At 35.6% G+C, this 16,176-nt stretch overlaps 1 protein-coding gene across 1 annotated transcript in view; it reads right to left on the bottom strand.

Moving 5' to 3' along the window:
• LOC143233347 (neural cell adhesion molecule 2-like) overlaps positions 1-9,166 on the bottom strand; it is a 132,147-nt gene extending 122,981 nt beyond the window's left edge. The window contains exon 1 of the mRNA XM_076469506.1: positions 8,833-9,166. Coding sequence (XP_076325621.1) covers positions 8,833-8,914 — 82 coding nt within the window. The 5' untranslated portion in view covers positions 8,915-9,166. The remainder of the gene's footprint in view (positions 1-8,832) is intronic.
• Between the last annotated feature and the right edge of the window lie 7,010 nt (positions 9,167-16,176).

Raw genomic sequence — 16,176 nt, 5'->3', positions numbered from 1 at the left:
AAACGGCTCGTTTGGGTTCTATGTAAAATATTTTCTCAACCCAAACGAGCAGTTTTTGCATATATAAGCACGTGATCAACTTTGGTGTTTCATGTGTCACAGTAATAATAGGCCTGGCGTGGCCTAGCGCGTTAAGGCGTGCGCTTTGTAATCTGAGGGTCGCAGGTTCGCGCCAAACATGTCGCCCTCCCAGCCGTGGGGGCGTTATAATGTTACGGTCAATCCCACTATTCGTTGGTAAAAGAGTAGCCCAAGAGTTGGCGGTGGGTGGTGATGACGAGCTGCCTTCCCTCCAGTCTTACACTGCTAAATTAGGGACGGCTAGCATAGATAGCCCTCGAGTAGCTTTGTGCGAAATTCCAAAAAACAAACAAACACAGTAATAATAAATTAGTAGAACCTTTAAACCCTCGTGGCCCAGCTCTAAACTTGAAGGCTTATGTGTTTAAAATATAGGCTTAATACCCATGGTGATATCAAAAAAGATTTTGTATCTTTACACTCAAAAACAAAGCCAAAAAGTTAACACTTACATGCAACAATACACACGAAGAAGTTGCAATTGAACAAAATAAATTGTGGTATCTATAAAGTTTATGCTTCGCCAGTTTCAGCAAAACAAAAGTTGTCCAATGCAAATTTAGAAATCCGTATGTTTTGAAATTAAGCACAAAGCTATACAGTGCTCTACCCATCACACGTATCGAAACCCCGTTTCTAACTGTGGGAGTCCAAAGACATCGCTGAACCACTGAGTAGCACAAAATTAGAAAAGTTTGGTTTTGAATTTCGAGCAAAGCTGCAAGAGGGCTATCTGCGCTAGCCGTCCCTAATGTGGCAGTGTAAGACTAGAGGAAGGCTGCTAGTCATCACCACCCACCGCCAACTCTTGGGCTACTCTATTACCAACGAACAGTGGAATTGACCGTCTCATTATAACGCCCCCACGGTTGAAAGGACGAGCATGTTTGGTGTGACTGGGATTCGAATCCTCGACCTTCAGATTACTAGTCGAGTGCCTTAACCACCTGGTCATGTCGGTCCGAAGTAGAAAGGAACGTTAGTAAACTAAAGAGTTAGTTAAAAAGACTTCTTATTTTATAACTTGGAGAATTCCAGTTTTAATTTTTTTTTCTGTTGCAAAATGCAACACAATCCGGTGCAAAAGTGCAAAAAAAATTTATAAACTAAAATTCACAGTGCATAAGTTTTACCCCTTGAGTTCTGTTTTATGTTGCACTTAAGTGGATTACAAGCCTTTCCATTCACCGTCACGGGATTTATTCAGTAATATAACTAAATATAATAGTAATCATCCTGTGGAGAAATAAACGATTTCTGAGAAGGAAAAGAAGAAATAACGACATCGAAATAAAATTCATGTTTTATTTAATATTCGACATTCAGAGCAATTGAAAATAACAGTAAACCCTGGTGTTTTAGTTTCGTGTTATTTTGAAAACTAATTATATGCATTAACTTACCTTTCTTATCAAGCCGATAAACTTTTTTTCTATCTTTAACTATGAATTTTTAAGTTAATCGTGTACAAGGATGCTTTTGTAATCAAGTTTAAATTTGTTTTTTACTTAAAAACAAAATCTCCTTCTTCCTTGAAGCATCTTAATAAAATTATTGATTAAACTATCATTTTAAATTAATATGATAATCACAAGCACCTACATGTGAGGTTGAATAAATTAAGTTGTACAAGCTTATACTTTTAAAGTCTATCCTTTTAAGTGTAAACCTGAAAATATTTTTATCGTATTAACCAAGTATCGAAACGAGAGTGTAAACTGTTTAAGATGTATTTACCCACGAAAATGGGATGTTTAGGAGATTATTCTTACGCGAATATCGAACTATTTTCAAGAAATATATGAAAAAGGTTTGTAAATTCCTTTGCAATGCTGTGTAAAAGATCATGCCAACAAAGCTTTAATATATGTCTTTTTTTTTTAATTTTTTGAAGATTTACCACTCTTGTAAACAGTCTAGAAGAGATTCTGGACAGTGGAAAACAGCAATTATAAAAGATTTATCCAAGTACAAAGCAATTTTGACTAAGCAAGTTATTGAAGTTCAAATATTCTAATTTCCTACTATATCATCAAGTCGTGGATTTTGCCTAACAAATTCGATAAAACACATCACCAACTTATTAAGCCCACTGTTGGTTACAGAGCTATTATTACGTTGCAGCTGTTCGTGGTATTTACATTACGGTCGCCACTGGTATACATTGTACATTGGATCTACTGAAAAGAAATCTTCGAGTGAAAATGCACTTCTCGAACAAATTACTTATTTGAAACTTCAAATGAACAATATATTGTTCATTTAATTTAGACACGAACCGATTTGTTATCTTATTTGATCAACGAAAAACATATCGAAAGCATTTATGTTCACTTGGAAGTATTTGTTGTATGTATATTGCACCAACACAAAATCAATTATTACCCATATACTCACTCTTAATATGAGTTTACTTCAAAACAAATGTCGATCATGGCTCAATAAGCCAATAAATATTCTAATAGTTTAAGATAACTTTTGACCAGGAACTGAAGAAAGAGGCAGAAAGGTGACGGTGACATCTTCAAACTTTTTTTTTTTTTAACAACTGTAGACTTAGTCGTTCGTGTGTTCGGAAAATAATGATGTTTGGCTTGCGTTTCGCCATTAAACAACACAGAACGTTCTAATCACATAAGACAGTGGATAGTGTTTCCAAAGTTAACAGTGTAACCTTGCCTGCTCACAAGCCTTCGTTTTAGAGATAAGAATATTTTGATTTTAACCACTTAATACATGTTATTTTAAGTAAATATTAAGATTGTGTTTTTACTTTTCCTTTAGATGTTTGCACATATACTGTTTCATTAAAATATTGCATGCAGCTCAGAAATACAGGCTGAGCAAAAGGCTAATACTTTCCTGTGAACTATTCAAAATAAAGGTCAATAAGTCATTATTCATAGAATAAAATAATGTGGCCAAAGTGAAGAGACCAGCAAACGTCCAGTGTAATACATGATAAAATATTAACTAAAATATGCTGTGCAGCTGATAAAGGCGTCATGTATCACGTAACCATTTGCACACCGTTGATAAAACATCCACTCTTGAAAGAAAACACAATTTAGACTTATAAAACCGACCTAAAAAACATGGAGATAGAAAAATGTTCTGTTTGCAAATCGATACGGTAATACGGGGCTGAAACGTTTAGCTAAACTAAGCCGAATAAAAATACCAATGTTTTCATATACACGAATAGAAACCTTGGTCCATAACTGAAATCGTAACATGGTGTCCATAGTAATGGATTATTTCAATCATATGGATATTACTCTAACAATTTATGGATTGAAAGAAAGTGGTATAAGGCCCATGTAATTGATAGGATCAGGCGCTGGCATGGCCAGGTGGGTTAAGGCGTTTGACTCGTAATCCGCGGGTCAGGGACTCGAATCCCTGTCGCACCAAACATGCTCGCCCTTTCAGCCGTGGGGGCGTTATAATGTCCCGTCAATCCCACTATTCGTTGGTAAAAGAGTAGCCCATGAGTTGGCGGTGGGTGGTGATGACTAGCTGCCTTCCCTCTAGTCTTACATTGCTAAATTAGGGACGGCTAGCGCAGATAACCCTCGTGTAGCTTTGCGCGAAATTAAAAAAAAAAACAAACGCAGTTGCTTCCCCACTCAGATTAACTTTTTTGACGCTCTCCGTTTGTCAAATAAATGAAAAATTACTACTTCTCATGTGAAGGGTAGCTTATTTACTATTACCCATAATCTTTTCATATCTTTTGAGTTCTTTCTTTTTAATTTTTTTCAAGCTACTCGATTTTCATATATTTTTATTTCATCTATTAATTCTCATTAGAGTTTCCCTGTTAAGGATTACTTGTTTGAAAGACTCTTAATATCTGACACTTTCATTTTCGATTTACTCTTGTTGTATTGCATAACGGAAATTAAGTCCATTCTGCAATATTCCATCGCCAGATAAGCAGAAAACTTCCGAGTTGCCATGATAGTCTACCATGACGTCACTTCCGTTTTCTCACATTTTTTACTAAGCCTTGTCAGACCTGCTTTGCTCTTCATAAAAAAAAAATACCTTTTAAAAGTGCACGATTTATGTTGTTTATTATTTTCGTCGTTTGTAAAATATTACTACAGTGGTTTGTTCAGAATACAGGAAAACTCAAATTGGTTTGTTGAGGGGCATACCATGAACCTTCCGATATGCAGCCCACACGCTAAGTGGTCTAGGCCACGTCAGATTCTTAAAACGTTAATTATGTTTTTGCTTGAACTAGTTTTTCATTAGGCATTAACAAAGAAAAGAGTAGACAGACAAATAAGTATATTTTAACATTCGACGTGTATGTTTGGAATCCATGCGCTTTTCGACTCGTAGTCTGAGGGTCGCTGGTCCGAATCCCCGTCGTACCAAACATGCTCGCCCTTTCAGCCGTGGGGGCGTTATAACATTACGGTCAATCCCACTATTCGTTGGTAAAAGAGTAGTCCAAGAGTTGGCGATATGTGGTGATGACTAGCTGCCTTCCCTCTATTCTTACACTGTTAAATTAGGGACGGTGAGCGCAGATAACCCTCGTGTAGCTATGCGCGAAATTCAAAGCAAACAAACTATGCGCTTAACTATATCCAGTGATAAACTTGCAAATGGATAACATATGTACAATGTTCAAAAAGTTTGTTTTCCTTTATTAAGCATCATAATACAAAGAAACATAAACGTAATAAACATAACTAATATTTTAATCTGTTTAAATAGTTTTTTTTACAGTTTTTGATACACTCATTTTACACCCTTCTTTCTCATTGTCACTGGATAACGTTATCATTGTCACTGGATAACGTTACTTTATAATTAACGTTCTCAATTAACCTGTTCATATTCTCGTTCCCGCTCTGATTTTTATTAATAACTGTTCTTAATGTAATCATGTGACCACATATCGCAGAGTTTTAACGGTAAGTGCACAGGACCCCGATATACAATAACGTGAGAAAAGAATTACCGCTCGTTGCACGTGTGTATGGTTCAGTTGTCGCACTACAGGCTTAAATTTTCAGTTACCAAACTTCCCAGTATGCAAAGCTTTCTAATTACAGTGTTACCTAGCAACAACTATTATTCACTCATTATGTCTCGGAAAATGAAATCCATTTCCAAGTGATTCCATTATCTGATACTTACTTAAGAACATTAATCGTCCTTTTACCTTTTTTCTGAACAGTGTTTACAAAAATTACATTATTTTAATTTTATACTTGAATAAAAATAAAAATATTTGCTTCGAATTGTGATTGCCATGGGCCTGGCTTGCCTTGGTGCTTAGGGCGTTCTTAGTCCACAAATCGCGAGTTCGAAACCCGTCAACGAAAATGCTCCACTTTTCAAATTTAAGTTGTTATAATGCTATGGTCAATTCCACTATTCGTTGGTGAAAAGTAATCCAAGAGTTGGAGATGAGTATTGTTCACTGGATGCCCTTCCTGTATTCCATCTCTTCAAAATTAGGGAAACCCGGCATGGCCAGGTGATTAAAACACTAGACTCGTAATCCGAGCGTTACAGGTTCGACTCCACGTCACACCAAACATGCTCGCCATTTCAGCCATGGGAGTGTTATAATGTAACGGTCAACCCCACTTTGGTGAAATAGTAGCACGAGAGTTGGCGGTGGGTGGTGATGACAAGCTGCCTTCCCTCTATTCTTACACTGTTAAATTAGGGAAGGCTAGCGCATATAGCCCTTGAGTAGCTCTGCGCGAAATTCAAAACAAACAAACTCAAACGTGCACAGACACACACGCATTTTAACATACAATGCATAGTCAGAACACAGAAAGAATCTAATATTAATCTTACTCTAATCGAAACTATCAAGTTATGTTAAATTGGTTTTGATCGTTCATACATTTCATTCGATAACGACTGAAAAAAACACTTAATAACAAATCCCAAAAGACGTTATCACCTAAACAGCTTGAAATTATCAACTGTTTATACACACAGTGTTCCAATACGTTTAACATCGATATTTCTAACTGACGTTCTACTGTCTTGTAACAACCGTATGTTAAACAGTTCGTGCTCGCATTTTTTAAAAATACTATACAAATAAACCTGCCTCCAGGACAATAATTATTAAAGCTCACCCGCAGTCGTTACGACACTAGTGTTTTAAGTAAACACGAGATAGAAAAACACGAGACACACAACGGAAAATATAAATGGTTAACATTTGAAAGTCACAGAATATTACAACCTGATCTACAACTGCAGTAAGAAGTGTGTCTCACTATATATGATCAATATAATACAACTAATGACTTAATCAATAGAGTGAGTCAATATTTAGGGAAATGAGGTATGATTTGTACCGAAAATATTAATTTATTTCTTATAGTTAATCGTTAAAACCTCTTATGTATTAAATTGCATAAGACACACGATTAATTGCTTCTTCCTGTTCGTTAGATTTCAATAGCGGTGACAAGAATAAAAGAAATCCTTTGTTAAAACGATCTTACATTAAGAGGGACTCGAACATTTTACCGATACTATGCCGGTTTTAAAGGTGAGAGAAAAGCTGAGGTTTCTAAAACAGCGCTAGCCGGAATAGTTTTCCTATATAACGCTGAATGAGAGGCGGTGAACTAATACGAAGAATTTCTATTTTACTTTTAAAATACCCTTTATTAAAACACTAAAGTAAATGTGTAATTAAATGAATTGTGGATGACAAGGCTTCTATTCTTTCGGTGATTATTACGAATGACAATACGAGTTCAAGATAGGATTATTGTACTTTATGTCCTATACGTGTAGGATATTCACAGCAGCAAGAACATAATAATTATTATTATAGTTATAATTAATTTGGCATAGAGCTCAAATTTCTTCTATTAAGCAGGAGAATAAAAATCTCAAAGTTAAATATACCTAGTACCTTATATACATTTGTATGTTTGTGTGTTTTGAATTTCGCGCAAAGCTACTCGATGGCCATCTGCGCTAGAGAGAAGGCAGCTAGTCATCACCACCCACCGCCAACTCTTGGGCTACTCTTTTACCAACAAATAGTGGGATTGACCGTAAAATTATAACGTTCCCACGGCTGAATGGAGCGAGCATGTTTGGTGCGACGGAGATTCGAACCCGCGACCCTCGGATTACGAGTCGAACACCTTAACACACTTAACCATGTCGGGCCTATACATTTGTATCGTATTTTTGAATCCCACGAATCGTACAGTTTAATCTGCTGTAGTTAATATTCTAGTCATTCTTAAGTAATTCATCTTATGCACTATTTTTTGTTATGCATTATATTTGTTATGCACTACTTGAATTTCTGGAATCAAACTTAATTTATATGATTTTACAATATTATTTTAAATACAAAATATAAAAAGGAAACTCTTATTAAATTAATAGTTTAATAATATAACAAATAAGTTCATTTTAATTCATGTTTTATATTTTGAATATTGAATTCTGGGACTTTGTGTATCTCGCAAGCAATGCAGGCAAAATACTAAAACTAAACCACTTGGTCAACGCACTCTAATCCAGAGAGCTAGCTTAGGTTACTTTTGTCTTGCCTTGGAAATGTGATGAAGTTTAAGTGTGAAAAATAATTAATTTACAGTTATTTCACCCTCGTTTAGGCGATGCTTTCGATCATACGTTCCCTTTTCCATATAACATATATTTAAAGATATATATGTTGTTGTTGTTGTTTGCGGCAGCCAATAACGTTTCTCTTATCATCTTTTACTTTATCGTAACTTAAACCTAATAAGCATCTTTCAAATACTTCTGAAAGACGAATACGTTTTATGAATTGTATTTGGTTTGTCAGTGCGAGGACATTTCATAATCATTAACAACCCCTATAAGCAGTACTAAATTCCTATCGCATGCATTTAACACGCACGATGTCCTTAGTGCAAACTTACAGTCAAGGTTTCTTTATATATTCATATTTTTCGTAAAACATTCTTTTAGTTTTCTCTATGTCTCTAACCCCCTCGTTTCTGCTGTAAAGGTAACGAGTAACTGCTAAACAAATCCCCTATAACAGTGTTTCTCAGCTGGATTTGCCAGATTTGAATGTCACGACTCCCTCCCCCTTACCTCAATGAGAATATAAAAGAGTGCACAACAAAGGTAATATGTGTATCTCTCGATGACCCGCTAGTCGCATGGCTCACAACCCACCGTTTCAGAAACACCGTCTTACAGCAATCGACTGATTGCAAGGAAAGCTTCGTTTCTAAAGTTTAAGTAACTTTGAGTTTATCGTAAACTGTGTGAGTCTCATTCAACAATCCAAGTTTGATTTTAATGACACTAACCATGCACTACAAAACACATCTTGTACACTTTTATTTATTTAAAAACACATAGAATAATGGCAACAATTAGTATAAGTTATCCAGCTCAATGGGCTAGATGCTATTAACCAATTTTTTACAAGCGGTCGTTTATTATAAGTGACTCATCAATTATTTTATATAAATTAAAACTAATGGTCGGTATATACTGCCACTTCAATCTCAAATATTGGAAAACATTATCTTTGAAAATAGAAAAAAAAAACACTTGAATCGAAAACAAAAAGAAGCTGTCTTTCTGGTTTCGACTTCAGAGGGAAAATATTTTTGTAACTAAGATCATATGTATAATTCTGTATGATAAAAAAATTGTATACGACCAGATTGGTATTCAAACATATGGTTGTCTCAGAAGATATAAAATTACAGGGCACGAGCTTACCTCGTCCACCTTCAATCCAGTTTCCGGCAACATATCCTAAAATATACCCAAAGCATAAAAAGGCTGTGTTTAGTCTTCCCATGATTGACTTGCTTCTTATGCTACACACATATCGTGATACTAACTTTCAAAAGTGAGCCAACTCCAAAGCAATCCATAAAAAGTTGCTCTTTAATTTATGACGGAGTGAAAGTCATAAAGTGCGAATGGTAAGCTCAACTACAATATAGAAGTACCCATCAATGGCTCAAACCATCAAATTTTATCATCTCAGGAAGCTCCTCGTGTTCCTTGCGTAGGCCTATGATCCCAAGCTGATAAACTGTGTTACCGCCGCGCTCACCACTTTAAGTACTTAAGCGCCCTCTACCAACATTCCCGGCATTATTAAAAATTCGTCGATATCGCACGCAAGTGTGTATATGTTGGACACCTATGACTAGAAGCTTGAATCATTTGAGAGCAAAATTTATATTGTTGGTTGGTTTACGAAATTTTGAAATTAATTATTGTTACTCTTTTCGGATATTTAAAAGTTTCGTTTCTTAGAACGTTTAAAAAGGATCGATCAAATGATAAACGAATGAATATCTTTTCTTCACATCGTGTGAACTCAGGTCGAAAACACAAGGCAATAAATAGATAAACTCAGTGCCCTACACAAAATCTATATTGTCAGGTATTCCAGGCAACTGAGTCACGCATTTTACTCAAACACTGTAATTAAACTCAGTGCAATAAATATCCACAATAAAACTTTATATTTATTTCCAGTTATTCAGGAAAGTGGAAGAAGTAATTCTTAAATATCCAAGATATAAAAAATAAATCCATTTATTGCAAAATTCATCAATATTAAAATACGAAGACAGGAAATATATACATGTACCGATTTTTGAACTCAATACGGTGTGGATAACTGAAATTAATTAATTATATAATTAGTGAAATTTTCATGAAACAAGAAACACTTTAATTAATTTACATCATGACATTATCATATTTATCTTTTATTATTATTATTATTTAGGCCACATGAATTTTTATATAAAACATAAGCCATCTTAACAGATCAAAATAATAGAATTTCTTTTTTACCATCGCGAAATGTGGTCTACAGGAGAGTCAACCGTAAGCCTACAGACTTATAACACAAAAATACGAGGTTCGTTTTCTTCGATAGAAAGAGTGCCTGTGTAAGCGTGTTTTCTTATAGCAAAGCCACATAGGGTTATTTGCTGTGTCCACCTAGAGCAATCGAACCCCTGATTTTAGCGTTGTAAATCCAAAGGCTTACCGCTGTCCCAACAGGGAACAAGAAATAGAGTAGATAGCTTATTGTTTAGATTCACACAAATAAAACACGTCATAATCAGTTACTTCTAAACATATTGTCGTTAGGAATAATAAATGATAACGGATTAATTCACAAAATTCGTGAGACATTGGGTAATTGAAAAGTAAACATTTGTGAAATTAATTGAAATACTGTAATGAGTATATTATTTCTTTATCACTACTTTTATAAATACAAGGAAGGACATTTGAAGAAACAAATACATTTCCTAGCTTTACGATTTACCTTTAAGTGAAGTTTATGTGTTTCCGTTTAACGCCTGTTAAAACTCTCACATACAATAGTACTTAAACTTTTGTGAATGTGCAAATTGTATACATCTTGTTCATAAAATGTTTCAGCCTTTACTTTGTTTGCCTTATGGTAAAACAATACTATTATTTTTGTTGAAGCACAAGTCATTTTCCATTGGCAATGCACTTACGAACGAAATTATGTAATTGCAATCCCTTACCTTTAAATATATAGAAGAGAAGATTGTACTCTAGCATTAATCTCATGTATGTATGTTGATTAAAAATACTTTATTTCACTTTCATTCAGGCCCCGGCATGGCCAGGTGGTTAAGGCACTCGAGTCGTAAGCTAAGGGTCACGGGCTCGAATTCACACTGAACATGCTCACACTTTCAGCCATGGGGACGTTATAATGTGATGATCAATCCCACTATTCGTTGGTAAAAGAGTAGCCTAAGAGTTGGCGGTTGGTGGTGATAACTAGCTGCCTTCCCTCTAGTATTACTCTGCTAAATTAGGGACGGCTAGCGCAGATAGCCCTCGTGTAGCTTTGCGCGAAATTCAAACAAACTCATTCAAGTACAGGTAACGATCGAATGGAATTTCATTTTGTTTCTTAAAAAAAAACACAAGATGTTTGAGTTGTTAAAACGGCAAACCAATTTCACAAACACCCTTGGTGAGAATACTCTCTATACACACTCGAACTATAATGTTTTTATTTTAGCAAACTAAATAAGTGAACATAATATAGGATGAAATATTACCCTACTAGTCATTTCGTGTTTCAAGTCTCTAAGGAAATTTTTCGCTATCAACACAAACTTTGACTAACTACGAACAATGTTAGAATTACTTCGTATTTACGTGAGCATAAAAGACAATTTGTTTTCTAAGACCTTTTCTTTTTGTGATGCTTTTGTATTTTTTTTATAAACCTTGGAAAGAAAAAGTAAGACATTTACAGGTCACACATTTTAATTCCAATATTCATCGTGCTATAAATGTTTGTTACTATTTTACAACTATATTGTGTTATGATAAATGTTTGGTTTCTGTTGAAAACAAACATTTTATATAATATTAAATGAGTTAAATTGTCACTTTGCGAAACTGTAGCGCACCACAGTTTAACGTTTTTGAATAACTGACGTTCACTAATGGCACATAGGATGTAGCTAAAAAGACTTCACTGTATCGAAACACGTCCCTCCAAACCAGTTGCTCAGGGTTACGTGTGAAGACATAGTTCTAAAAACTAGGTTTTGATACCGATGGTACACACAACAGAGCTCACTATGTAGCGTTTTTTTCCCCCTGTCGGCAAACAAAGAAGTATTAAAACATTTCGCCTGAAGACAGTCCATTTAAAACTATTTAACAAATTACTATATACTTCCTACGTCTTGATAAAAAGTAAAAATAAAATTAGAGGTAAGCATAAAAATATAAGATCCTACACAGTGTGGTCGTGATGTTCTCAGGTAAAATGATTTCACTGTAAAAGAATAGTAAGCGCAAATCACGAGAGGGAAAACACAAATCGTATCATGGAATTAAACTGAATTTCTGACTGAATGAGTGTAAAAGAAAGTGTGAAGAACGAATGTACAAAGACACAAGACACTAACGTTCGATAAATGAACAAACAATCCTCAATCAGGTCAAGACGTATCCCAAGTCAGTCTATTCTTGAGTGAGAAAGTCTGTGTGCAGAGGAACATATGCCACTAACAACGTAACTCTTCATTCCGCAAGAAAAAATAGGGCGCCGTATCCTCCTCTCAGGTGGTTCAGCTGTAAGCCTGGTAGGATTGTAAGGGTTTTAATACTTGCAATAAACACAGCACAAACAACCATTATGTCGATTTGTGCTTAATACCTAACCCCTCCAGCTATACAGTTCTAGAAAATCCTCTTCGGTGAAACAGTTTTAGTGATGAGAGAGCGACATCTGTGTATTTGTGCAAATTCTTGTTGCACTTTATCATCAATCTGGTAGTTTGTTTCGTTCATTGGAGGCAGTTTTGATTGGATTGTTTGTTTGTTTGTTTGTTTGTTTTTTGAATTTCGCACAAAGCTACTCGAGGGCTATCTGTGCTAGCCGTCCCCAATTTAGCAGTGTAAGACTAGAGGGAAGACAGCTAGTCATCACCACCCACCGCTAACTTTTGGGCTACTCTTTTACCAACGAATAGTGGGATTGACCGTCAAATTATAACGCCTCCACGGCTGAAAGGGCGAGCATGTTTGGCGCGACCGGGATACGAACCCGCGACCCTCAGATTACGAGTCGCACGCCTTAACACGCTTGGCCATGCCGGGCCGATTTGATTGGAAATCATTCGACTAGTAATAATACTTTTGATATTAGAATACAGTGAAAAATTACAAATTTGAAATAAAATTAGAGAAGAAACTTGGCTTGTTAAATTTGGAATCAGTTCACTGTCTTTTTATTATTTTTTTTTAAATTACAGATTAGTTATTTTTTTATTTAAGTTATCTGAGATTTATAACATTGTTGGCATAGTTTAAAAATTTCTACCAAATTCGATTCCTTGTCATATATATGTATATTGCGAACAGTGAGTGGTGTATGTCCGAGCATGCATTTGTTTTTCGTTTGAAAAGCTGTGCACGGAGACAAAGCCCAACATTCACTTTTGAAATGACGGTAGAACAGGCTTGAGTAACGTTAATGTCAAATTTGATTTAGCAAGCAGAATATTATACACTAACTTGTTAGGAATTAATCACATATTTCAAAATGTAACATAATTATAACATATGCATTTACCAGGGATCGCGGGTTCGAATCCCCGTTACACCAAACATGTTCCCCTTTCAGTCGCGGGGACGTTATAATGTGACGGTCAATTTTACTATTTCGTTGGTAAAAGAGTAGCCCAAGAGCTGGCAGTAGGTGGTGATGACTAACTGCCTTCACTCTGTTCTTACTCTGCTAAATTAGGGACGGCTAGCGCAGATAGGCATCGTGTAGCTTTGCGCGAAATTCAAACCACCAAACCAAACCTAGAATAATTAACAAAATGCCTAACAATGCAGTGGAATAATGAAATAGTTGCTCTAAAATTATATTCCTAGAGGGTAGTTGGTCATAGCGCTCAACTTGTAATCTGACGGTTGTGGGTTTTAATACGCGTCACAACAATCATGCTCGTCCATTCAGCCGTGGGGTCGATATATGTTACAGTTAATCCCACTATTCGTAGCTCAAGAGCTGGCAGTGGATAGTGATGAGTAACTGCCTTTCCTGAATGTCTGTCGATGTTTGGGAAAAGTTCATACCCTGGAGGGTCAGGTTCTCTGTGACCTCTTCCTCCTGCACGTACTTATGTTCTTGACGGATTGGTATTTATAATTGTAGAACTGAATATTATTTTGATCCTTTTCAGGGCAATGTCCATGTATTGTGGCTCGTATATAGTGATTATTTTATTCTATCAGCAGAATGTCAAGTTTGTTGGTGGCATTTTTTTTTATTATTATTTAATACATATATGTATATATATATTTATTCTTTTATTATTATTTTTATTATTTAATATATATATATATATATTTTATTTATTTTTATATACACGAGTTGTGTTTTTGCTGTGTTTATTTTTATTCTATATTTTCTACTGTATTCACTTATTCTATTTAGTTGTGGTTGTATGTTAGTGGCTGCTATCGTGGGTGTTGCGGCACTTTTCCAGACTGCCACATCATCTGCGAACTGTGAAGAGAATCCATGATTTGGATCCCTGATTGGCATATTGTTTACATACATGATGAAGAGTATAGGGCTAACCACCCCTCCCTGAGGGACACCGGCTGGTGGAGTAAAGTATTCAGAAAATGTTCCTTCAACATTTATTCTACATTTTCTATTTTCAAAAAGTTAGATAACCAGCGAATAATTCCTCGCGGTAGTTCCATTTCATTCATTCGGAACCTTAGACCATCGTACCATACAGTGTCGAATGCTTTCTCGATATCAAGGAAGCAAGCGACAGTACATTCTTTCTTATTGAAGCTATCTATTATGGTTTCGGTTAATCTGATTAGGTGGTCTTTCGTTTGTCTAAATTTCCTGAATCCATTTTGTTCTTTTGGAAATTTTGATGTTATCTCCAAGAATGTGGAGAGTCTATTACTGATTATTCTTTCAAGAATTTTGCCTACACAGCTGGTCAGGCTGATTGGTCGGTAGCTATTAGGTTTATTGGCTGGCTTTCCTTCCTTATTGAACATTAACATATTTGCAAGCTTCCAAGAAACTGGGATGTATCCTGAGGATAGAGGTAGGTTAATAAGTGTTTTTAGGTGGTCAAACAATTTTGGAGTGCCCATTTTTAGAAGGATAGCTTGTATTTCATCTTCACACGGAGATTTGTTTTTGTGTTTTTTATTGCTTCAAGTAGTTCTTGTAGGGATATTTCTTTCGTTATTATCGTGTTCTTATAGTTTGTGATAGGTCTTGTGTTTGTCTCAGTTATGTGTATTGGGAAAATTGGTTTAAATTGATGTTTATTGTTTGATATGTGATTAGTGACTTTATTGTAGAAATATGTATCCATATCTGGATCAGTGTGGGTTTTAAAAGTATTTTGAAGTTGATCTTTGGAAGCTTCGGCTATTTCTTTATTCGTGTGTGCTATAGTATTATTATGTTCAAGTGAAGGATATTTCTTTGTGTCTGTATTTTCATTGGTGAGTCTTTTAAGATGTGACCAGAATTTTTTCGGGTCAGTTTTATCATTTAGTTTTGAGCAGTAGTTGTTCCATTTATCTTGTTTTTGTTTCTGCTTTTCCTCTAGTATTGTTTGTTTGTTTTTGAATTTCGCGCAAAGCTACACGAGGGCTATCTGCGCTCCCTCTAGTTTTACCCTGCTAAATTAAGGACGGCTAACGCAGATAACCCTCGTGTATCTTTGCGCGAAATTCAAAAAGACAAGCAAACAATCTTAATGTTGTATATATAGTTAACTTAACTAGTATCTTTAATAACAAGTATCTTTAAAAATCCATCAAGACTGTAATTAATTAAGGGTTTATCTAACCCAAGCTTAAACGTCAATAGGTTTCATCAGTGTAAAATGTTTTCTTTCCTTTCGTTACATTGAAACTTAGCTCAGGTGAGTCCTTTGTAGGAGTGTACAAAGATGTGTAGAATACAATGTTGTATATTCGGTATTATTTTGTCATCGAGGTAAAGATAGTGAATTTTATTGAGGTATCTCCTAGTGGTGATTATTTTCATTATTTCTAAAGACAGTCATCACGTACACTAATATAGTAATTCTTAATTGGTGGGCCGTGATATGTGCAGTTATAAACCTCCATGAGTTTGTTTTGTTTTGAATTTCGCGCAAAGCTACACGAGGGCTATCTGAGCTAGCAGTTCTTAATTTTGCAATGTAAGACTAAAGGGAAAGCAACTAGTTATCACTACACACCGCAATCTCTTGGACTACTCTTTTACCGACGAACAGTTGGATTGACCGTCAAATTATAACGCCCCCACAGCTGAAAGGGCGAGCATCTTTGGTGTGATGGGGATTTAAGCCCACTACACTCGGATTACGATTCGAGTGCCTTAACCACCTGGCCATGCCGGGCCCCACCATGAGACGACAGTGATTGCACTAAGCTAACGAATTAGGCCTTTATTATTGTGCCAAATCAGCATGCCTTGAGATGCAAAATGATGGAGAAACCCTGTTCTAGAGCAAATAAGTT

This window comes from Tachypleus tridentatus, chromosome 12 (assembly GCF_004210375.1).
Source record: "Tachypleus tridentatus isolate NWPU-2018 chromosome 12, ASM421037v1, whole genome shotgun sequence".
NCBI classification, from domain to species: Eukaryota; Metazoa; Arthropoda; class Merostomata; order Xiphosura; family Limulidae; genus Tachypleus; species Tachypleus tridentatus.
This window is presented reverse-complemented; position numbering and strand designations above follow the sequence as displayed.